This window comes from Heterodontus francisci, chromosome 29 (genome assembly GCF_036365525.1).
Source record: "Heterodontus francisci isolate sHetFra1 chromosome 29, sHetFra1.hap1, whole genome shotgun sequence".
NCBI classification, from domain to species: domain Eukaryota; kingdom Metazoa; phylum Chordata; class Chondrichthyes; order Heterodontiformes; family Heterodontidae; genus Heterodontus; species Heterodontus francisci.
The window spans coordinates 13,855,523-13,880,677 of NC_090399.1; the positions used below are offsets into that span (position 1 = coordinate 13,855,523).

General features: G+C 51.3%; 1 protein-coding gene across 1 annotated transcript in view; it reads right to left on the minus strand.

The window, feature by feature from the left end:
* Window positions 1-25,155, minus strand: part of LOC137346141 (early estrogen-induced gene 1 protein-like) — a 45,622-nt gene that overhangs the window by 12,884 nt on the left and 7,583 nt on the right. The window contains exons 2-3 of the mRNA XM_068009466.1: window positions 14,002-14,122; window positions 2,687-2,716 (exon numbers count right to left, since the gene is read on the minus strand). Coding sequence (XP_067865567.1) covers window positions 2,687-2,716; window positions 14,002-14,122 — 151 coding nt within the window. The remainder of the gene's footprint in view (window positions 1-2,686; window positions 2,717-14,001; window positions 14,123-25,155) is intronic.

Genomic DNA, 25,155 nt, shown 5'->3' on the forward strand with positions numbered 1-25,155 from the left:
AGCTTCTGTTTGCTGAGCGATTACCTGTGCTGGGAAGGCTGACAGAAGCTTGAATCAACAATTGCATTGTTATGGCAACTTGGCACCGTGACAGGCCTCACCGTGTCCAGCGCCCAAGGTAAGACTCAACCAGCTGAAACCAGCTCACCCGTGGGAAATAAAGGCCGACTCACATTTCGCAGAAAAGGTATTTCGTGCCTAGTGTCTGTAGTTACTCATTAAAGAAATGATTTGTTCAGACTTGCTATCTGGCTTACCATTTATTGTGTCATTATATCATTAATTATTCATTATTTTAATAGGCTACCTTGTTTGAGCTCTTTTTAAAAATATATTGGGAAACAAAGGTGAAGGCCTGAGCCTGGTTGTCCATAGCAACGCCAAGGCTGAAAAGAGTAGGAGGGAAGACATGGCAGCTCAGGATGTGGTTGCGTGACACCAACCTTGGAATTTACAGCCACAGGTGGCAGGGAACCTGAGAGGTCAGGAATGCTGAATAAGTACAGTCACAACAGGAGTACTGAGCAACAGTGAGATAAAGAGAGAGACGTAAAAGAGGAAGAAACATAGAAAATAGGAGCAGGAGTAGGCCATTCAGCCCTTCGGGTCAGCTCCGCCATTCAAAAAAGATCATGGCTGATCGTCTAATTCAGTACCCTGTTCCCGCTTTCTTCCCATATCCCTTGATCCCTTTGGCATTAAGAAATATATCTATCTCCTTCTTGAATATATTTAATGACTTGGCCTCCACTGCCTTCTGCGGTAGAGAATTCCACAGGTACACCACCCTCTGAGTGAAGAAATTTCTCCTCATCTTGGTTCTAAATAGCATACCCCGTACCCTGAGACTGTGACCCCTGGTTCGGGACTCCCCAGCCATCGGGAACATCCTCCCTGCATCTAGCCTGTCTAATCCTGTTAGAATTTTATATGTTTCTATGAGATCCCCTCTCATTCTTCTAAACTCTCGTGAATATAGGCCTAGTCGACCCAATCTCTCCTCATACGTCAATCCAGCCAACCCAGGAACCAGCCTAGTAAATCTTCTTTGCACTCCCTCCATGGCAAGAACATCCTTCCTCAGATAAGGAGACCAAAACGGCAAACTTTGTAATGTTACATTTAGTTCCCTCACCCAAGTCATTAATATATCTTGTGAATATCTCGGGCCCAAGCACTGATCCCTGCGGTACCCCACGAGACACTGCCTGCCACCCGGAAAAAGACCCGGTTATTCCTGCTCTCTGTTTCCTGTCTGTGAACTAATTCTCAATCCATGCCAGTATATTACCCCCAATCCCATGTGCTTTAGTTCTGCACACTAACCTTTCATGTGGGACCTAATCAAAAGCCCTCTGAAAATCCAAATACACCACATTCACTGGTTCTCCCTTATCTATTCTACTAGTTACATCCTCAAAAGACTCCAGTAGATTTGTTAGGCATTTCGTAAACCCATGCCGTCTTTGTCCAATCCCGTTTATGCTTTCCAAATTCTCTGGCATCACATCCTTTATGATAGAGAGAGAGAGAGGGATGGCAGGGGTGGGGGAGGGGGGGGAAAGAGAGGGACGGGGTGGGGATGGAGAGAGAGGGATGGCAGGGGTGGGGTGAGGGGGGGAAAGAGAGGGACGGGGGGGGATGGAGAGAGAGGGACGGGGGGGGGGGGGGGGGGCGGATGGAGAGAGAGGGACGGGGTGGGGAGGGGGTGGGGTGGAATGGAGAGAGAGGGAGGGCCTCACACAGTAAGGATTCCCTTTGACCAGATGCTGTTTGGGAAGATGCTAAGTTTCTGCACTCTGGTTATTGAACAACATTTTGTATTCAACTCATCCATCCTCCCCACCTTATCCCTCAGTGTTGCACCCACCTATCCACCCTCAGTACTTCTCTCTCTGTCCGTACACTGAACTGTCTCTGAAACCCACTCATTCTGTTTCCATCGCTGGCCATTCTCTGGTAACTGATTGCACTTCATCTCATCCCGAACATCCTCATTGGGAAATCCGTGTTTCCCTTGGGTTTAAACCCGTCAGCACAGTGAACCATTGGCCTGGAACAGTGTGTGATCAATCCAAATGACAATACACACACACACACTATAAATAAATGTTCAAACTTACTCCTCGACTGGAGACATGCTAACTCCTTACCAGTGTAGGCTTCACCCTTTAACACCCTGTCCAGATGGGCACTACACATCTATACACCAAGTCGAGGAATGGTTCCACTGGCTATTCAACTGTGGAAGCATCAGGGCCAGCCTGAACATCTCACACTTTTAAGCCCAAACATGAGCAGTCCATGGGGAATGAGTAGGAGGGGGAGGCACTGGCTGATCTTCACCCTCCCCCAGCCACTGTAGACAATGGTATCAGTCACAGAATTGGGGGTTGGGGGGGGGAGGGGAGCAGGGGAACAGAACTTGGAGCCTCCTGGTTTCTGTGACTCCACTACCATCTGGATAAGGTCGCTGATCCACCAGGGGACCTCTCACACCCTTTAGGAATCATTAACTACTTGGCCGCATGAGTGACGTCCCAGCATCACATGATGACATGTGATCATAAAACCATGTCAAACCATGGCCCATGCCCCCCTCAGTACGAGACTCCCCCCCCCCCATGGCAGCTCTCAGAATCTCATACAGGACATATCAGTTTCCCCACTCCGAATGGGTTCTTACCTTAATGAAAGCTTTTCCGCCTTTCAGTTCCTGGAGAGAGAGAGAGAGAGAGAGAGGGGGATCAACTGTTAACCTTTCAAATACTTGGCACAGCTCACCGGGTACAATTATAACATCAAACATTCCCAGGGTAGGTACAGCACGGGGTTAGATACAGAGTAAAGCTCCCTCTACACTGTCCCCATCAAACACTCCCAGGACAGGTACAGCACGGGGTTAGATAACCCGGTGCGGAGGGGCTCGGGCCGGGAGGAGGATCTCCTCGTCGGTCTGCTCCTGGGCCTGGCCAAGGTGGCAATTCACAGGTCCAGGTTGCAGGCCGTCGGGGGGTCCGTCCTCCCCGATTGCCTGCCCCTCTTCCGCGGTTACGTTCGCGCCCGGGTGTCCCTGGAAAAGGAGCATGCGGTATCCGCCGGTACGCTTGAGGCCTTCCGCGACCGGTGGGCACCGCAGGGACTGGAGTGCATCGTCGACGCCGAGAATGGCATTTTAATTTGAGTTTTTTTGTTTATTTATCTGTTTTAATAAAGTTATTTTAAAACTGTAAATATGTATATAAAGGGGGCCTGAGGGATAAAGGCCCCCTCGATGTGAAAAATATAAAAGGGGCCTGGGGTATAAAGGTCACCTTGTTAAAAAAAAAAAAAAAAAAACGGGGTTAGATACAGAGTAAAGCTCCCTCTACACTGTCCCCATCAAAAAAAAATGAAAAAAAAACACGGGGTTAGATACAGAGCAAAACAGATTTTTAAAAAAAGAAAAAAAAACGGGGGTTAGGCATCTAACACTCCCAGAACAAGTACAGCACAGGGTTAGATTTTTAAAAACGGGGTTAGATACAGGGTAAAGCTCCCTCTACACTGTAATAAAAGCAAAATGCTGCGGATGCTGGAAATCTGAAATAAAAACAAGAAATGCTGGAACCACTCAGCAGGTCTGGCAGCATCTGTGGAAAGAGAAGCAGAGTTAACGTTTCGGGTCCCTTCCGAAGAAGGGTCACTGACCCGAAATGTTAACTCTGCTTCTCTTTCCACAGATGCTGCCAGACCTGCTGAGTGGTTCCAGAATTTCTTGTTTTTATCCCTCTACACTGTCCCCATCAAACACTCCCAGGGCAGGTACGGCTCGGGGTTAGATACAGAGTAAAGCTCCCTCCACACTGTCCCCATCAAACACTCCCAGGACAGATACAGCACTGGGATTGGCTGCTCTCTGATTTGGGAGCCTGAGTGTTGAGAGCCTCAACGAGGTGCAGCTGAGAGTGCTGGTGGCAGTTGGAGGTTGCAGAGGTGGAGAGAGGAGCTGTACTGAGCAAGGGAGAGCAGCTACCAACAAGCAGAGGAAAACTCCAACAACAGTCTCCATTAAAGAGAAGAAAGGGACATTTTTTGGAAACAAGGCTTTGTCTGGAGGTGGGTGCTGAACACCAGTAATTTACTTTGGACTGTTGGGGGAGGAACAAGTGGCTGGAACAACAAGGGGTGGGGCTGCCAATTCAGCAGGAATCTGTGCTGCTGCAAAAGCACACAGGGAAGCTCCCTCCCCACCCCAATTGCCAAGCCTAGGTCAGCTGAAGCTGCCCAGCTAAACAGACGGAAGGGGATAGATAGTGCCTGGGCAGCTTCAGCTGACCCAGGTGAAGACGACTCCCCCAACCAGAAGACCGGAAGACCAACTTCAAAGACTGTTTGTTTTAAGTGTACTGTGAGCACCACCTCCAGAAAGCAAGTCATCCCTTCCAGCCTGCCTTTGCCTCTCCTCTCTTACCTCAGCCTCTCCACTAACCTGTTGTTTGTTTGTTTGTCTTTTCAAATTTTTCTGTGAGTCGCTGTTATTTAGTGTGCAAGTCCACAATTTGGGGTGGGTTTAGCTCTTAGACCCATGGCAAGCCCTTCATCACCGGTGGCGGGGCCCTCTACTACCTACGCAGCTGCAGCTTCTGTGGCTGCCCACGTGGCCCCGTCACCCTTTAAATTATTGACATGCAGCCATGGGGTGAAGAGCTATCCCCACCCCAACATGTCTATTGAGGCCTGCGTTAAGGCAATGGCCGTGGTTGTCAGCCCCTCGGCCATTGTTGCGGCCTCAAAGATGTATGGGAAGGCTGTGTTCTTTTTGAAGACCGAGCGGGCGGTGTCCCTGGCCCTGAGTAAAGGGCTCACTGTGGGGGGGACCTTCCTGCCAGTGGACCCTCTGGGGGCCACTGCGCATCGGATAATGTTGTCCAACGTCCCACCCTTCATTCCCAGTGAGCTCCTCCTCCCCCACCTGCACCATCTGGGGGAGGTGAGGTCGGGGATCACCCCAGTCCGGCTTGGTCTTCGGGAGCACAGCCTCCAACATGTCTACTCCTTCCGCCGCCAGTTATTTATGCAGCTGGCGCGGGAGGAGGACACGGAGGGCCAATTTAATGTGGAGTTCCAGGGGACGGCCTACCGCGTCTTTTGGACCTCGGACGGGGCGCGGTGCCACGTCTGCAAGGGGGTGGGGCATGTTCGTAAGAACTGCCCCAACCTCCCGGCCGCCAGCTCCACCTCAGTGGCCCAGGGTGGCGCCACTACACCTCCTCCCGCTCCCCTCACATATCGTACAGACACCGCTCAGTCGGTTCCAGAGGCTGTGGTTTTCACAGCCTCTGGCGGGGAAGGGAGTGCCCGTCCGGGTGGAAGGAAGGCACGGAGCAAAAATAAACACCAAGAGGCGCATCCCCTGGACACCGTGACACAACCTGAGCCTGAGCTCAGCCCAAGGCCCGTTTCCACGGAATCCACCTGTCCCAGGGCTGGGCTCAGGCCCAGGCCCAGGGTAACTAGAAAAAAGGAGGGTGCGGAGGCCTCTGATGACATGGAGCTCTCTGAGCCTGGGAAAAAGAGGAGAAGGCACCCCTCCACAGAGGTAACAAGGGGCCCTGAGGTGCAGGGGCCCATCTGTTGGAGGGGAGCTGTCTCCTGTTTCAGGTCCCCAGGTTCCCCCTGCCACCACCACCAACATCAAGGCTGCAAAGCCTGAGCAGGAGCTCCCTACCCCTCAGGATGGAGGGGAGGGGAGGGGAGGGGGGGGGGGACACCTGTACAGGTGGCCCCTCTGGGGGAAGCCAGTGGAGCCCTGCTTGTGGTGGGGGAGCCTGGGGACGCCTCCCATTCTGCCACTGGGTTGAGTGCCCTGAGTGGAGGGGAGGGGGAGGCCCAGAAGGGTCGGCCCTCCCAGCCAGAATCCACTCACAACCAAGGGACACCCGACCCGATTACAATTGAAAATGCTGGGTCTGTGGGTGCTGGCGGAGTGAGAGATGGCCTCCTCTCTCCGCCTCCGGCTGGATTTCCGGAGTCGGGAACTTCAGTCTCCCCTGGACCGTTCATTGGCCTGGGGTTGGAGACGGAGGGGGGTCCTGAACCGCTGGCGCCCAGAGGCTTCAGTTCCATCCTAGAACCCAGAGAGGACTCCTCCGCCATCGATCCTGGGGGTGGGATCGTGACGGAGGTGGGACCAGCTGGCACGGCCGGGGCGTCCGCCCCACAGTGTGTGGTGGGCGTGTCGGCCGCTGGCGGTGACGACCCGGAGGAGGACGTGGGGCAAGGAGGATGACCTTGATTCCATCATCAGTGAGGTGGTGGAGTCCCTCGTGCCTCCCACCGAGTCTCCTCTCATCCCCACGGCAGAACTCCGGGATTTCCTCACGGCTTGCAGGGGTTGCCTCGATAAAGTTCAGCTGGCCCTCAGCCGTTGGTCGAGTCTGGCGCTGATCATCCAGTTCGTCCGTGCCGCCCTCAAGAAAGCGGGCAAGGGTGCGGGCATGAAACTGGTTGAGAGGCGCCGGTTTAATGCGTTCCTTAATGGGTTGCTGGGGGAGTGGAAGGCCACTTCCACTCCCTCCTCACAGTGAGGTGTTGGTGACAGGTTTTAAGTACCTTTTGAAATGAAGTTAACCATAGCCAGCCTCAACATCAACGGCAGCAGGGGGTCTCACCGCAGATCTCACAATCTCTCAGTCCTCAGGGAAGGGAGATACGCGGTGAGCTTTCTGCAGGAAACCCACACCGTTCCGGGAGACGAAGCCACCTGGCTCCTGGAGTGGCAGGGTGGGGTCTACATGAGTCACCTCACCCCTATTTCTAGTGGGGTGGCTATCTCATTGGCCCCGTCTTTTCAGCCAGAGATCTTGGGGGTCAAGGAGCTAGTGCCGGGCCATTTGCTCCACCTTGCCGTTCGCCTGGGTAGCGTGCCGCTCCACTTTGTGACCGTGTACGCGCCCAGGCCTGGCGCATTGCAAGTGCGCCTCTTTGAAGAGGTGTCCGCTCTCTTGAGCTCCATCGATAGCGGCGAGTGCATCATCCTCGGGGGGGGGATTTTAACTGCACCCTCGAGGTGGGGGATGGCTCCGGTCCCCAGCGCGGCCAAGCGTCGGTGGAGAAGTTGAGGGGACTGATCAGCTCCCTCAACTTGGTGGACGTCTGGCGCAATCTCCATCCAGCGCCTTCACGTGGAGGTCTGGAGGAGGAGGGTCCCAAATCGACCGCCTCTACGTTTCGCAGGCGTATGTCTCCCGCGTCTTGGTGGCCTCCACGCGGCTGGTGATGTGCTCGGACCACCGCCTGGTGTGGGCGGAGTTCACTCCGTTCTGCACGCGGGCAGGGTCCACGTACTGACACTTTAACAACTGGCTGCCGGAGGACAAGCAATTCCGGGACTCGTTCCATTAATTCTGGACCGACTGGAGAAGGAAGCAGGGGGGCTTCCCCTCCCTGAGGCTATGGTGGGATGTGGGCAAGACTCACATCGGCGTCTTCTGTCAGGAGTACGCGAAGGGGTAAACCAAGAGGCGGAAAACCGAGATCGGACGCCGAGAGAGGGAGGTGCTCGACTTGGAGTCCCGCCTCAGTCATGCCGTCACGGACCCAGCCCTGTGGCAGGCATATAAAGAGAAGAAGGGCGCGCTGAGGGACCTGCAGCTCATAGGGTCCCGAGGCGCGTACGTGGATCCAGATCCTGGAAGATTTTGACCGCGCCTCACCCTTCTTCTACTTGCTGGAAAAATGGCGCGGGGTCTGAAAGCAGCTCGTTGAGCTGCTGGCCGAAGATGGATCCTCCATCACAGATCCGGAGGGAATGGGCCTCTTGGTCCGTACTTATTACAGTGCATTGTTCTCTCCGGATCCGTCCAGCGAGGACGCGCGCAGAGTTTTGTAGGAGGACCTGCTGCAAGTCAGCTCAGATGGCGCCGAAAGACTGGAGGCTCCGCTCACTTTAGCGGGGCCCTCCACCAGCTCTCGAGGGGCAAATCCCCAGGGCTGGACGGGTTGACCGTGGAGTTCCTCAGGGCGTTCTGGGACGTCCTGGGGGACGATTACGCGCGGGTCCTGGGGAAAGCCTGGCAACCGGGGAGATGCCCCTCTCGTGGCGCAGGGCAGTCATCGTCCTGCTGCCGAAGAGGGGCGATCTCCGCCTGCTTAAAAACTGGCGTCCGGTCTCCCTCCTCAGCACGGATTATAAGATCTTTGCCCGGGCTATGTCTACCCGCCTGGGCTCCGTGCTGGCCCACATGATCCACCCCGACCAGTCCTACACGGTCCCGGGCCGGTCCATCCAGGACAACATCCACCTGGTCCGGGACCTGATCCATCTTTCCCAGAGGACTGGTCAGTCGATCGCCTTTGTCTCCCTCGATCAGGAGAAGGCGCTCGACAGGGTGGATCACGAATACGTTTTCGGGACTCTGCGAGTTTTCGGACTCGGGCCGCATTTTGTGGCCCGCGTCCGACTTTTATACACCGCTGCAGTGTCTAGTCAAGGTTAACGGGTCCTTGACGGCGTCCCTTTGCTTTGGGAGAGGAGTGCGTCAGGGATGCCCCATGTCCGGCCAATTGGACACCATCTGCGTGGAGCCATTCCTTTGCCTGCTTCACAGGAGTTGACGGGATTGGCTCTGCGCGAGCCGGCCATGCGGGTTGTCCTCTCGGCTTACGCCGACGACGTACTCCTCGCAGTCACAGATCCCGTTGACTTGCGGAGGATGCACGACTGCCAGCAGACCTTTTCTGCCGCGTCCTCGGCGAGGATCAATTGGGTGAAATGTTCCGGACTCCTGGTCAGTCAGTTGCGGGTGGACTCCCTGCCGGAGGAGTTGACACCTTTTGCGTGGTGCACCACGCACCTCCTCTATCTGGGAGTTCACCTTAGCCCCGCTGAGGAAGGCTGGCTGGCAAATTGGCAGGAGTTGGAGGCGAAAGTCACCACTCGGCTGGGACGCTGGACAGGACTGCTCCGAGTGTTTTCCTACAGGGGCCGAGCGCTGGTCATAAACCAACTGGTGGCCTCCATGCTGTGGTACCGGTTGGTCACTTTGGCCCCGCCCCCTGTATTTGCCACCAAGATCCAGAAGAAACTCGTCGATTTCTTCTGGGGCAAGAAGAAACACTGGGTCTCTGCCGCGGTCCTAAGTCTCCCGATCGAGGAGGGCAGCCGCACCCAGGCTGCGACTCTCCGTCTTCGGACCCTGCAGAGATACCTGTACGTCGAGCGTCCTCCCAGATGGTGTATGCTGGTGACGTATTTTTTCCACCAGTGTCACTGCCTTCAAGATGACACGCAGCTCCCGGTGGAGTCCGTTAGCCGCGCCTCTCTGAGGGAGTTGTCTGGCTTTTACCAGGATCTATTCCGAGTCTGGAACATGGTCGCCTCCAGTCAGGATGCTCCCCCGCTGGCAGAGGAGAGCGCCTCGGCTGTCCGGGCGGCCGACTCCGGGGACGGACCGGCGGGCAGAGGAGTAGCCGAAGCCCCCGGGAAGCCCCTCACTGCGGGTGGCGAGGGGGCTCGGGAGAGCAAAGCGCTCCCGGCCGAGCTGACCCCGGCTCGGCCGGAACTGCTCATCGGACCAGGCCCCGAAACCCTCCTCGGGAGCCGGTCCCGCACAACCCGAGCCGCCTCTCGGAAATGCCCTCCGTGCCATTCCAATCCGTGCGGAGGGGTTTCCTGTACGGGCTGCTCCTGCACACTCTCCACTTCCTCGCCCGTGTCAGCCGGCCAGACACACCCTGTGGTCCGTGTTGCCATCTGGCGGCGAGGGGAAACCCCGATGGAGGTCTCTCTACGCGGGAGTCTTCCCCCTTTACATCAGGGACCTGGGGTGGAGGGTGTTGCACAGGGCAGTCTCATGCAATAGACTTTTAAGTAGGTTCATGGACTCCCAGGCCGCCTGTACTTTCTGCGGCCTGGACGAGTCCGTGTTCCATGTATATACAGAGTGTGCGAGGTTGCAGCCCCTCTGAGTATTTGAAGGGGCTGCTCCTCACGTTCTGGCTGCACTTCAGTCCCATGCTCCTGATCTTTGGGCACGCGGTGCGGAGGGGTGTGGGCCGGGAGGACGATCTCCTCGTCGGTCTGCTCCTGGGCTTGGCCAAGGTGGCAATTCACAGGTCCAGGCTGCGGGCCGTCAGGGGGATCCGTCCTCCCCGATCGCCTGCCCCTCTTCCGCGGTTACGTTCGCGCCCGGGTGTCCCTGGAGAAGGAGCATGCGGTGTCCGCCGGCACGCTTGAGGCCTTCCGCGACCGGTGGGCACCGCAGGGACTGGAGTGCATCGTCGACGCCGAGAATGGCATTTTAATTTGAGTTTTTGTTTATTTATCTGTTTTTAATAAAGTTATTTTAAAAATATGTATATAAAGGGGGACTGAGGAACAAAGGCCCCCTCGACATAAAAGGGGCCTGGGGTAGAAATCAGGGTTAGATGCAGAGTAAAGCTCCCTCTACACTGTCCCCATCAAAAGTAAGGGGACCAGATTACAAACCATCTCTCTCTGTGACACGATTCAGCATTCCTGATTCGACCTGTTCTCTCCCCCCCAGCCATCCCCTTCCTGTGTTGTGTGTTAAAACCTCACTTCCCAACAAGGTGCAGTTCTGGCCTCGGCTGCGCTGGGAGTCGCACTTTATTTTCATTTCACATTCTTGGCATTTGCAGTGCATTGTTTCAGCAGCTCATTGACAGACTGCGATGCTTGCAAAGTTAAATACCAAACCTACTTAGCAACAGCTGAGCAGCCAGAGGGCACCTTGATATCAACAGGTCCACTCAAACAGTAGCCTTCCCTTCTCCCAGCACATTTCCATCCTGCTTCCCGAGGACAGGGCAAAGTACTGCAGCGGCGTTGCTCCCAGCCAATCCTGATCCCCTGTATTTCCCCTCCCGCTCTAGGTATGGCCTACAGAGTACCATTTCTCGCACACCCTCCAAGAGTCTGACGTGGACACTTAATCCAATTAGATTATTCGACCACAGGCAGCAATGCGCCTACCACCAACCAACAATAGCAACTTGCATTTATATAGCGCCTTTAATGTGGTGAACCATCTCAAGCCGCTTCACAGGAGCGATTAACAAACAAAAGTTTGACATTGAGCCACATAAGGAGATATTCAGACAGGTCACCTAATGCATGGTCAAAGAGGTAGGTTTTAAAGAGCATCTTGAAGTAAGAGAGAGAGAGAGAGAGAGAGGAGGAGAGGTTTAGGGAGGGAATTCCAGAGTTTAGGGTCTCAGCAGCTGAAGGCCTGGCCGCCAATGGTGGAACGATTAAAATCGGGGTTGTTCCAGAATTGTACCCGCATTCCAACAAGTGTCACTCCAGTGAGGCCACAGGCTGGAGCCCTGGATCATCTTTCCCTTCCCTGCCTCAGGGGGCGCTGAGGCCCGAGCTTTATCTCCACCTGGCTGAGATCAACAAGGTCAGCAGAGGCCGGGGATTGAACCTGGGGCCTACCTGGTCTCTCCAGCTCAAGAGAAGTTCACTTCAAAGTGGAAAGGTTGAGCAAGAGTGAGTGGAAAAGAGGCAGAAGAGAGGGAGGGACAGAGGTTATCAGGCTTTATGGGCCCGATTTTAACTCGGAGTAAGTGAGTGATTAAAACTGGCCCACAGAGTCATACAGCACAGAAAGAGGCCATTTGGCCCATCGTGCCTGTGTCAGCTCTTAGAAAGAGCTTTCCAAATTATCCCACACCCCTGCTCTTTTCCCATTAGCCCTGCAAAATGTTTCCTTTTCAAGTCTTTACCTATTCCCTTCTAAAATATTAATTATATTTAATAAATAATATTTAATTAGTGGGAAGACAGAAGCAAAATTGTCATCAATCTCCGCTGCGAGCTTCATTCCCTAGCTACCGACTCCAACCCTCTCGCTGGCGACTGTCTGAGGCTGAAACAGACTGTTCACATCCCTGGGATCATTTTTGACCCCAAGATAAGCTTCTAACCACACAGTCGTGTCACCACAAAGACTGCCTATTTCCAAATCATAACATCACCCAACTCTACCTCAGCTTATCTGCTGCTGAAACCTTCATCCACACCTTTGTGACCTGTAGACTTGACTATTCCAATGCACTCCCGGCCGCCCGCACATTTTGTCTGCTGTAAATTTGATCTCATCCAAAACTCTGCTACCTGTGTCCTTTCTCACACCAAGTCCCATTCACCCATCACCCTTGTGTTGTGCTCATTGTGTTTAATTATATGCAGGTGGTGGACATTAACTGGGCATTCACTTGAGCCCCCGTTAAATAGAGCAGACTAAAACTGTGGCTGTTGGGTTAGGTGCTGTACGCTTGTAATGTATAACTCTGTAAATATATAATTGCGTACAGGTTGGCTCCAGTTCTTTGCTCCACCAAATGGCTTCCTGGATTAGAATATCCTGGCTCCCAGTTAAACAACGACTCAATTTCAAAATTCTCATCCTTGTTTTCAAATCCCTCCATGGCCTTGCTCCTACCTATTTCTGTTAACTCCACCAGCCTCACAACCCTCCAAGATACCTGCGGTCCACTAATTCTGGCCTCCCTATGCATCCCCGGCTTTAATTGTTCCACCATTGGTTGCTGCATCTTCATCTGCCAAGGCCCTAAGCTCTGGAATTCCCTCCCTGAACCTGTCTGCCTCTCGACTCTCTTTCCTTCTTCAAGACGCTCATTAAAACCTGCCTCTTTCACCAAGCTTTTGGCCATCTGCCCTAATATCGTCTCATGTGGCCCAATGTCAAATTTCTTCATAGCACTCCTGTGGGATGTTTATTCGGTTAAAGGCGCTACATAAATACAAATTGTTGCTGGAAGTTACTATTGAATCTGCTTCCACTGCCCTTTCAGGCAGCGCATCTCAGATTATAACGACTTGCTGTCTTTAAAAAAAAAATTCACCTCGTCTTCTCCCGTTTCTTTTGCCAATTATCTTAAACCTATTTCCTCAAGTCAGCGACCCTCCCACCAGTGGAAACAATTTCTCCTTACCTTCGCCATCAAAATGCATTCATGATTTTGAAGGCAAATGGAAAAAGTATCCAACCATTTGAATTAAGCAATTTCAGATAACACAGCGCTGAGGGAAATATAGATCCTAAAACGTGAATTACCAGATGACTTGAATCAAGCTATTTTGAATGAAGTAGAAACCGTATTGCAGTCATGCCTCCTGCCAGTGGAAACAGTTTCTCCTTATTTAATCTATCAAAACCCTTCATAAAATATGGATAGGTGTGAGGCAATACATTTGGTAGGAAGAATAAGGAGGCCACTTACTCCTTGCAAAATTCGTGTCTAAATGGGGTCGAGATTATGGGTTACAGATGCACAGAGACCTAAAAATAGTGACGCAAGTTAATAAGGCCTCAAAAAACAAAAGTAAGCAAAGCACTGGAGTTCACTCCTAGACGGATGGGATTGAGAAGCAGGGAAGTTATGTTAAACTTGCATCGAACCCTGCTTAGACCACACTCTGAGTTACTGCGCGCAGTCCTGGTCTCCATGTTATAAAAAGGGTACAAAAGGCACTGGAGGCTGTGCAAAAAAAAGATTTCTTTGAATAAATGCTGAACTGAGAGGTTATACCGAACAGGAAAAATTGAGCAGACTGGGGCAAGCGAGGGGTGATCCAATAGGAGATCTTGAAGATTATGAAAGGGTTTACTAACGCAGATGTAGAGAAGGTGTTTCCCACTTGTGAACAAGACCAGAACTAGGGGTCATAAATATAAGATAGTCAATAATAAATTCAAAAGGGAATTCTCTTTACCCAGAGAGTGGTGAGAATGTGGCACTCACTATCACAAGGAGGTGCATAGTATAAATGCATTTAAGGGGAAGCTAGATAAACCCACGAGGAAGAAATGAGTAGAAGGATATGCAGATAGGGTTAGATGAAGAGGGGTAGGAGCAGACTCGCGTGGAGTGTAAACACTAGCATGGACCTGTGGGGCACAGTGGCCTGCTTCTGTGTTGTAAATACTTTGTAAAATGTAGATTACTGAAAGCGTCAGCTGCACAAACCTTGCGGACGGACACGCGACAGATGCTGGGATCCAGGACCCCGGTGACTGGGCTGGCGCTCATCTTGCACATGAAGCGCGATTTCTTCTTCCAACGCACGCAGTTTTGCTGCACCTCCTCCCTAAAAGTGAAGGGAAGTGAAACCCGTCAAAATACAACCACCAGCACCCGAACAGAAGCCACCCACACCGCCCCCCCCCCCACCCCTCCCTCCCACAGGCACTGTGCAATCTTTGCAAGACACATGGATCAGTGGCATAAGAAAGGCTTGCATTTATACTGCCCCTTGTACGTCCCAAAGCTCTTTACAGCCAATGGAGTGCCTTCTTTGGAAGTCCAGTCACTGCTGTAATGTAGAGAAATGCAGGCGTCAATTCCACACACAGAAAGATCCCACAAGCAGCAACATGATAATGACTGGATAATCTGCTTTTAGTAATGTTGGTTGAGTGCAGAGGCTGAGATGAGGCAGATGGCATAGGTGGAGACACGTGTGGAGTATAAACATCAGCGCAGACTAGTTGGGTTTAAAGGGCCTGTTCCTGTGCTGTATATTTCTATATAAATATTGGCAGGAATACAGGGGGGAGAAATCCCACCCCCCCCGCCTCCCGGCTGCTCTTCTTCGAAATAGTGGACGTGGGATCCTTACATCCAACCCGAGCAGGCAGACATTGGCCACAGTTTAACGTCTTGCCTGAAAGGAGAGGGAAATATGTCCGCAGTTTACAAATGGGGCATTGTCGAGTTGGCAAACTGTAAATAGCGGGTGTCACAGGGGTCAGTGCTGGGGCCTTAACTATTTACAATTTATATTAATGACTTGGATGAAGGAACCGAGTGTATTATAGACAGATTTGCTGACAATACAGAGATAGGTAGGAAAGCAAGTTGTGAGGAGGACACAAAGGGTCTGCAAAGGGATACAGATAGGTTAAGCGAGTGGGCAAAATTTTAGCAGATTATCATGTGAGAAAATACTTTCCACTTTGGTGGAAAGAATAGAAAAGCAGATTTTTACTTAAATGGAAAGAGACTGCAGAATGCTGCGGTACAGAGGGATCTGGGTGTCTTCGTACATGAATCACCAAAGGTTAACATGCAGGTACAGCAAATAATTGGGAAGGCAAATGGAATGTTGGCCTTTAATTGCAAAGGGAATGGAGCACAAAAGGAAGGAAGTCTTGGCTACAACTGTACAGAGTGTGGCTGAGACCACACGTTGAGTAATGTGTACAGTTTTGGCCTCCTTACTTAAGGAGGGATATGCTTTTATTGGACGGAGTTCAGGGAAGGTTCACTAGGCTGATTCCTGGGATGAAGAGGTTGGCTTATGATGAAAGGTTGAGCAGGTTGGGCCTGTACTCACTGGAGTTTAGAAGAATGAGAGGTGATCTTATTGAAACATATAGATTGAGGGGGCTTGACAGGGCGGATGCTGAGAGGATGTTTCCTCTCATGGGGGAATTTGGAACTAGGGGGGGCACAGTTTCAAAATAAGGGATCGCCCTTTAAAGATGGAGATGAGGAGGAATTTCTTCTCTCAGAAGGCTGTTAACCTTTGGAATTTTCTTCCTCAGAGAGCAGTGGAGGCGGAGTTACTGAATATTTTCTAGGCCGAGTTAGACAGATTTTTGAACTATGTGGGGAATAGGCAGGAAAACATTGAGGCCAAGATCAGATCAAGCATGATCTTAATGAATAGCAGAGCAGGCTTGAGGGACTGAATGGCCTACTGTTGCTCCTATTTCTTATGTTCTTATTTCAATATCACAGGAGGAAATAGAAGCAGAAAAAGTACCGAGCAAAAAAAAAACATTTTGAAACAACTGTATAACATTGATAAAAAGGAGGGCCCAGCGCACTGGTAGAGTAGTGACCCAGTAATTCAGAGGCTTGTCCTCCTAGAACTATTTTCAAAGCTCACCGTGAGCAGTTTGAGAATTTGAATCATTAAAACGTCTGGAAATAGAAAAGCTGGTGTCAGTAGCAGTGACCACGAAGCTCAGATTGTCATAAAAACCCCAACTGGTTCCCTCAGTCCGAAACCTGCTGGCCTGTCCTCTATGTGACTCCAGTCCCGCACCAACCTGACTGATGCATAGTTGCCCTCTGAACTGGTCCAGCAAACCATTCAGTTGTAACCGGGGGGGGGGGGATGGGTAGTGAATGCTGACCTTGCCAGCAACACCCACACCTTGAGAACCTTTTGTTTTTATTTTTAAAATTTATGCGTGCAATATCTTAATCCAAACTTGCCTGATTCAGATCAGCTGACAATTCAGATTTCAAAGGGCAAATTCCCTCATGTGTTTGCCTTATTTGAAATTGCTCAAATCAAATTATTGGATACTTCAATTATTTTTTTTTTAAACAATGACTCGTATTTTGTGCTCAGAATTATGAAGGATTTTGATCGAGTTAAATAAGGAGAAACAGTTTCCAGTGGCAGGAGGGTCAGTAACCAGAGGACACTGATTTAAGGCAAAACTGGCAAAAGAACCGGACGGGAAATGAGTAAAAATATTTGTCCGCGTGTTGTCATGATGTGGAACTCACTGCCTGAAAGGGCGGTGGAAGCAGATTCAATAGAAACGTTCAAAAGGGAATTGGACTAATCCTTGAAAAGGAGAAATTTGCAGGCGAGTGGGACTAAGCGGACAGCTCCTTTCAAAGAGCTGGCAAGGGTATGATGGACAGAATGGCCTCCTTTTGCACTGTAAGATTCTATGATTAGCGCAGAAAAGCTTCTCGAGGTGCGTAGTGTGTAAAAAGCGACATGACTTATCAGGAAATGGCTCTCCAATTTTCCTTTGCACGAGTTTATTACGCAAGAAATTTGATCTGAGCTTTATACAGTTCAGTTGGTGCCAGAATGAGGAAAAGATTGGTCAATAAAAAAAAAATTTGCATTGATTTGATTTTTTTTTAAAACATTGGAAGCCATTTCCCATTATTTGCTTTGCAGCTGTTGATTAGGGCGGGGACTGGGTTTCAATTCCTGCTCGGTGTATATCGGGACTTGGTGCAAGTTCATGCAAATAAGAAATACCTGGCAATGAAATACGGTTGTACCACAAAACATTTGCAAGTTTCTCGCATCCTCCCCCCTCCCCCCCCCCCAACAAAGTGACACAGACCTGGCAAGCACTTGGTACATCGGTTTTATTACGTTCGTCGGTATTTTGCCCCACCTCTGTGCCCGTATGTGGGTAAGTTGATAGGCAGCGTTATCCCTTTGGTTGCGTTTGCCAAGTAAAGCATCGTTCACTGCACTTCAAAGTAATTGCAGGTGAAGTCATTTGAGGCATTTCTGAAGAACAGGATCTATATTCTTAGGCTCCTCAGTGCACTGGCCTCTGAGTCAGAGGCTGGTGGGTTGGGGTCCTGCTCCAGAGACGCGAGTCCAAAATCTAGGCTGACACTCCCAGTGCAGTACCGAGGGAGCACTGCCCTGCCGTGACTGGTCGTCTGCTTTTGACACCCGAGCATTACCCACAAGAAATGCTTGTGGGAGGAAATAAGTGGCTGGAATGCAATTGACAATGAGTGACAACGTTCACGGCTAGTTCAATCGACATAGGTAGAGCGATCCGTTAACCATAGCCCAGAAAGATGGCATTTAATAAAGCTTGCTCCTCAAAAGGATTTGGGAAAGATAGGTCAGGAAGACTTGGCTGAGAAAAGTACCTTTGAAGTAAGCAAGCACGACTGTTCACGCGAATAGACTTTTCAAAGGATTCAGGAGCAGATACATCATGGGGGCTTATCTGTGACAGGTACCTTGGATCTAGGCAAAATAATGAAGCTTTGGAGGGCATGGAAGGTACCGGAAATGAAAGCCACTCTCTGCGTATCATACAGATCGATCACCTGTGCTGTACCTGAATAAAGCCTGTCTCGTCTACTCCAGCATCAAATGTCTCGTGATTACTCAAAGGACAGCATGTGAAGAGGAGGAGGAAGGAGGTTGGCTAACAGTTAATCCTTAACAGTGACCTTCCTGTGTGCAAACTGGCTGCTGTATTTGCCTACATTGCAGCAGTGACTACACACACACAAAAGAAAATGCGTAAATGTGAGGTGTTTGCCACATTCCAAGGTGGTGAAAGGCGATGTTTAAATAGGAGTCTTTCTTTTCGTTTTACTCACTGCTTGCCCTTGCTGGGCTGCCTCTTGCAGGATCCTGACCACCACCCACCCCCCGCCCCCCGATTAGATCTGCTTTCCCCCACCCCCGGCACCGAGGGAATCGCTGCAGACCTGCCCCCACCCCCGACAGCTGGGTTTCCCCCGCCAGTATCCAGGCTTCCATCCACTAATAAAAAGGGCAGCTAGGTCAGGGAGCGAAGGTCAAACAGCGCGGGTGGAAGCAGTAAGCAACGGCAACAGGACCCTGCCGGCAGACGAGAGACCGGCCAAGACAGAAAAAAACAAGTTTAAACCTTGGGCCAAACAGCTTATTACCTTGGAAATTCTTAACCCTCGTGACAAAACGATTATGAAAGCAGTTAAACTGATCCACTAATTCCATCTCTTATTACCTTAGCTGCTGTGTGTTTGCCCAGACCCACCCACCTCCTTGTTTACCAGCTCAACCTCACCCTCCAGTCCAACACTGCCAAAGACCATTTGTTACTGCAACATGTGCAAGAGATTCACAGTAATTCCTGGAATTAACTCTGTTCCAGCTGCTTAACAGCATGGGAATTTGTCCAGAATGGAGCCACACAGTGGGTCAGACACTGTCCTTTTCCCCCTCTGGGACTGGGTGGGGCAGTGGGTCAGACACTGTCCTTTCCCCCTCTGGGACTGGGTGATGCAGTGGGTCAGACTCTGTCCTTTCCCCCTCTGGGACTGGGTGGGACAGTGGGTCAGACACTGTCCTTTCCCCCTCTGGGACTGGGTGATGCAGTGGGTCAGACACTGTCCTTTCTCCCTCTGGGACTGGGTGCGGCAGTGGGTCAGTCTCTGTCCTTTCCCCCTCTGGGACTGGGTGGGGCAGTGGGTCAGACTCTGTCCTTTCCCCCTCTGGGACTGGGTGGGGCAGTGGGTCAGACACTGTCCTTTCCCCCTCTGGGACTGGGTGGGGCAGTGGGTCAGACACTGTCCTTTCCCCCTCTGGGACTGGGTGGGCAGTGGGTCAGACACTGTCCTTTTCGCCCTCTGGGACTGGGTGATGCAGTGGGTCAGACTCTGTCCTTTCCCCCTCTGGGACTGGGTGATGCAGTGGGTCAGACACTGTCCTTTCCCCCTCTGGGACTGGCTGATGCAGTGGGTCAGACACTGTCCTTTCTCCCTCTGGGACTGGGTGCGGCAGTGGGTCAGACTCTGTCCTTTCCCCCTCTGGGACTGGGTGGGGCAGTGGGTCAGACTCTGTCCTTTCCCCCTCTGGGACTGGGTGGGGCAGTGGGTCAGACACTGTCCTTTCCCCCTCTGGGACTGGGTGGGGCAGTGGGTCAGACACTGTCCTTTTCCCCCTCTGGGACTGGGTGATGCAGTGGGTCAGACTCTGTCCTTTCCCCCTCTGGGACTGGGTGGGGCAGTGGGTCAGATACTGTCCTTTCCCCCTCTGGGACTGGGTGGGACAGTGGGTCAGACACTGTCCTTTCCCCCTCTGGGACTGGGTGGGACAGTGGGTCAGACACTGTCCTTTTCCCCCTCTGGGACTGGGTGATGCAGTGGGTCAGACTCTGTCCTTTCCCCCTCTGGGACTGGGTGATGCAGTGGGTCAGACACTGTCCTTTCCCCCTCTGGGACTGGGTGATGCAGTGGGTCAGACACTGTCCTTTCCCCCTCTGGGACTGGGTGATGCAGTGGGTCAGACACTGTCCTTTCTCCCTCTGGGACTGGGTGCGGCAGTGGGTCAGACACTGTCCTTTCCCCCTCTGGGACTGGGTGGGACAGTGGGTCAGACACTGTCCTTTCCCCCTCTGGGACTGTGTGGGGCAGTGGGTCAGACACTGTCCTTTCTCCCTCTGGGACTGGGTGCGGCAGTGGGTCAGACACTGTCCTTTCCCCCTCTGGGACTGGGTGGTGCAGTGGGTCAGACACTGTCCTTTCCCCCTCTGGGACTGGGTGGGGCAGTGGGTCAGACACTGTCCTTTCCCCCATTGGGACTGGGTGCGGCAGTGGGTCAGACACTGTCCTTTCCCCCACTGGGACTGGGTGCGGCAGTGGGTCAGACACTGTCCTTTCCCCCTCTGGGACTGGGTGCGGCAGTGGGTCAGACACTGTCCTTTCCCCCTCTGGGTCAGGGCGGGGCAGTGGGTCAAACATTGTCCTTTCCCCCTCTGGGACTGGGCAGTGCAGTGGGTCAGACACGGTCCTTTCCCCCTCTGGGACAGGGTGGGGCAGTGGGTCAGACACTGTCCTTTTCCCCCTCTGGGACTGGGCGAGGCAGTGGGTCAGACACTGTCCTTTCCCCCTCTGGGACTGGGCGGTGCAGTGGGTCAGACAGTGTTCTTCCCCCCTCTGGGACTGGGTGGGACAGTGGGTCAGACACTGTCCTTTCCCCCCTCTGGGACTGGGTGGGGCAGTGGGTCAGACACTGTCCTTTCCCCCCTCTGGGACTGGGTGGGACAGTGGGTCAGACACTGTCCTTTCCCCCCTCTGGGACTGGGTGGGACAGTGGGTCAGACACTGTCCTTTCCCCCCTCTGGGACTGGGTGGGACAGTGGGTCAGACACTGTCCTTTCCCCCCTCTGGGACTGGGTGGGACAGTGGGTCAGACACTGTCCTTTCCCCCCTCTGGGACTGGGTGGGACAGTGGGTCAGACACTGTCCTTTCCCCCCTCTGGGACTGGGTGGGACAGTGGGTCAGACACTGTCCTTTCCCCCTCTGGGACTGGGTGGGACAGTGGGTCAGACACTGTCCTTTCCACCCTCTGGGACTGGGTGGGACAGTGGGTCAGACACTGTCCTTTCCCCCCTCTGGGACTGGGTGGGACAGTGGGTCAGACACTGTCCTTTCCCCCTCTGTGACTGGGTGGGACAGTGGGTCAGACACTGTCCTTTCCCCCTCTGTGACTGGGTGGGACAGTGGGTCAGACACTGTCCTTTCCCCCTCTGGGACTGGGTGGGACAGTGGGTCAGACACTGTCCTTTCCCCCTCTGGGACTGGGTGGGACAGTGGGTCAGACACTGTCCTTTCCCCCCTCTGGGACTGGGTGGGACAGTGGGTCAGACACTGTCCTTTCCCCCTCTGGGACTGGGTGGGACAGTGGGTCAGACACTGTCCTTTCCCCCTCTGGGACTGGGTGGGACAGTGGGTCAGACACTGTCCTTTCCCCCTCTGGGACTGGGTGGGGCAGTGGGTCAGACACTGTCCTTTCCCCCTCTGTGACTGGGTGGGACAGTGGGTCAGACACTGTCCTTTCCCCCCTCTGTGACTGGGTGGGACAGTGGGTCAGACACTGTCCTTTCCCCCCTCTGTGACTGTGGTGTTTCAGATACTATTATTTCATCAGCAAATCTAAGCCTAAAGGGATGAAGATTTGAATACAGCGAAAACAGAGATTAAACTTGGAATTTATACTGAAACAAAATGGTGAAAGTAAGATATTTTATGTTAATTTTCTATTTTTCACTAAGGGCCATTAACCTGCTGCCCATTTTCTGCAGTCGATGCAGCTTTATGGAGAATTAAATGGAATAAACAGCACAGAAATCGGCCATTCAGCGCAACAAGTGAATGCCCGCATTTGGGATCCACTCAAGCCTCCTCCCATCCTTCCCCATCTAACTCTGTCAGCATCCCCTTCTATTTCCTTCCCGCTCATATACTTGTCGGGCATCCCATTAAATGAATCTATACCATTCGCCTCAATCGCTCCCTGTGGTAGTGAGTTCCACATTCTCACCCCTCTCTGGGTCATGAAGTTTCTTCTGAATTCCCGATCGGATTTTTTGCTATCTTATATTGACGGCCTCTAATTTTGCTCTTCTCCACAAGTGGAAACATTTTCTCTGTATCCACTGTATTCAAAATTTTAAAGAACTCTATTAGGGCACCCCCCCTTCAGCCTTCCCTTTTCAAGTGAAAAAAGAGACCCAGACTGTTCATCCTCTCCTGATAGGTGTATCATTGACGTCAGTGCGACAGAGCAACATGATAAGTGAAAGAACATAGAAAATAGGAGGAGGAGGAGGCCATTCAGCCCTTCGAGCCCACTCCGCCATTCAATGAGATCAAGCCTGATCTTCCACATCAACACCATTTTCCTGTGCTATCCCCGTATCCCTTGATGTTTTTAAATATGTAAACATCTATTGCGCTCAGTCTTCAACATACTCAATGACTGAGCCTCCACAGAGAATTCCAAAGATTTGCCGCCCTCTGAGTGAAAGAGATCCCTCCTCACCTCAGTCTTATTCTGAGACTATGTTCCCAGGTTCCAGATTCCACAACCAGGGGAAATATCCTTCCTGCATCTACCCTGTCGAGCCATGTACGAATTTTATATATTTGAATGAGATCACCTAATTTAATCTTTCCTCTTAGGACAATCCCTCCATCCCAGGGATCAGTCTGGTGAACCTTTGTTGCACTCCCTCTATGGCGAGTATTATCTTTCCTTGGGTAAGGAGACCTAAACTGCACACAATATTCCAGGTGTGGTCTCATCAAGGCTCTATATAGTCGCAGTAAGACATCTTTACTCCCGTACTCAAATCCCCTTATAATAAAGGCCAACATACCATTTGCTGCCTTAATTGCTTGCTGTCCCCTGGGTCAGACCTTTGCAAAGGAGAAATTGTTTTGACAGGAAATGAGAAGGGCGTTGCTTATCAGAATGGAGGGGTCACGGAGTGCCAAGGATCCAGCACAGAGCCTGGACAAAAACCAGGTCTCAGGCAACCACTGCCCAATTAGTCAACAACAAGAAGAAAGAACTTGCATTTCTATAGCACCTTTCACCACCGCCGGACACCTTAAAGCACTTTGCAGCCAATGAAGTACTTTCTGAAGTGTAGTCACTGTTGTAAAGTAGGAAAAGATCAGATAATCTGTTTGAGGCATTGGTTTAGGAATAGATATTGGGACAACTCGGCTGCTGTTCTTGGAACAGTTCCCGGGGATCTTTGACATTCACCCGAGAGGGCAGACTCCTATTGAAGTGGACGGAGGGTAATATTGGGTGGGGGTCTAGGACTGGCATTCCACCCAATCCTGTGGGATTTCCACTCCAACGAATTAAATTAAAATTACCCCACCGCCCATCCTGTAGACTTTGGAAGGGAGGGCAGGATTGGTTCTGGGCTGCCCTACCCTGTCATAGTCTCCACCTAGGGTAGGGCACATAGTGGCAGAGTTCATGGATAACAACTGCATGTGTGGGCAGGACATCCCGAAGAGATTTCGCAATCATAATCAATGGATGTTCAGTTGTTATCATGGGGCCAAAGTCTCCCAGTTATTGAATGTGGCATTCTTATACGCGACATTAACTGGACAAGGTGTGGTGCACCAAGACTTTGCACCAGCGGGAGAAAGGGCCTCTTCCAATGTTGGCATTTGCATTAGCTTTTTATTGCACCAATAAACACACCAGCAGATTTCACTGTTCCTTTTTAACCCTGTCACTCCGTACTCTGCTCGATGCCCTGATGGTGCCGAATAGAGGAGTCATAGGTGTGAGCATACAAGAAGGAACTCGTGTTCATGCAGCAACCTTTCGCAACCACAGAACGTTCCAATGCTGCTTTCAGCCCATGAGATACTTTTTGAACTGTAGTCACTGCTGTAACGTAGGAAGCACGGCAGACAATTTATGCACAGCAAGATCCCACGAACAGCAATGCTAATGACCAGATAATTTGTTTTTTGAGGGATAAATTTGGTTCGGGAAGAATTCCGCTGCTCGTCTTCAAAATAGTGCCCTGGGATCTTTTATGCTCACCCAGAGAGAACCATTGCAGCCGCAGTTCAATGTCTCATCCCAAAGACAGCACCTCTGACAGTGCAGCACTCCCCCTCAGTAGTCCACTGAGAGTGTCAAGCTAGGTTTTGTGCTAAAGGCTCTGTATCTAAATACACGTAGCATTTGAAACAAAACAGATGAACTGAGAGCGCAAGTAGAAATAAGTACCATTTGATAGCAATTACAGAGACATGGCTGCAGGATGACATGGATTGGGACCTGAATATTGAAGGGTACATGGTATTTAGAAGGACAGGAAGCTAGGAAAAGGTGGAGGGGTAGCTCTGTTAATTAATGATGGTATTAGAGCCATAGAGAGGGATGACCTAAGTTCAGGAGACCAGGATGTAGAAGCAGTTTGGGTAGCGATGAGAAATCAGAAAGGCAAGAAGTAACTTGTGGGAGTGGTGTACAGGCCACCTAACATTAACCACGTTGTAGAACGGGGTATAAAGGAAGAAATAATGGCAGCTTGTCAGAAAAGTACAGCGATAATTATGGGGGATTTTAACCTACATATAGACTGGAAAAATCAGGTGGGCAGAGGTAGCCTAGATGAGGAGTACATAGAATGTTTTCAGGATAATTTCTGGAATAATATGTCCTGGAGCAAACCAGAGAGCAGGCTATACTAGACCTGATATTGTGCAACAAGATAGGATTAATTAATGATCTCGTAGTTAAGGTGCCCCTAGGTAGCAGTGATCATAATATGTTTGAATTTTGCATTCAGTTTGAGGGAGAGAAGAGTGGGTCCAAAACTAGTATATTAAACTTAAATAAGGGCATGAAAGCAGAGGTGGCTGAAGTGAACTGGCAAATCAGGTTAAGAGGTAAATCAATAGAGATGCAGTGGCAAACATTTAAGGGGATATTTCAGAATATACAGAATAGATACATTTCAACGAGAAAGAAAAATTCCAAGGTTAGGGCCCGCCATACATGGTTAACTGAAACAGTTAAAGATAGTATCAAACTTAAAGAAAAACCTATAATTGTGCAAAGATGGAAGGAAGGACAGGAGATTAGACAGAATATAAAAAACAGCAAAGAATGACTATAAGGAAGTTAAAATTAGAATACAAGAGAAAGCTAGCTAGAAATATAAATACAGATAGTAAGAGTTTCCCTAGATATTTAAAAAAGAAAAGAGTTAACAAAGTGAGCATTGGTCCGATAGAAAGTGAGTCTGGGGAATTAATAAAGGATAATAAGGAGGTGGCAGATGAAT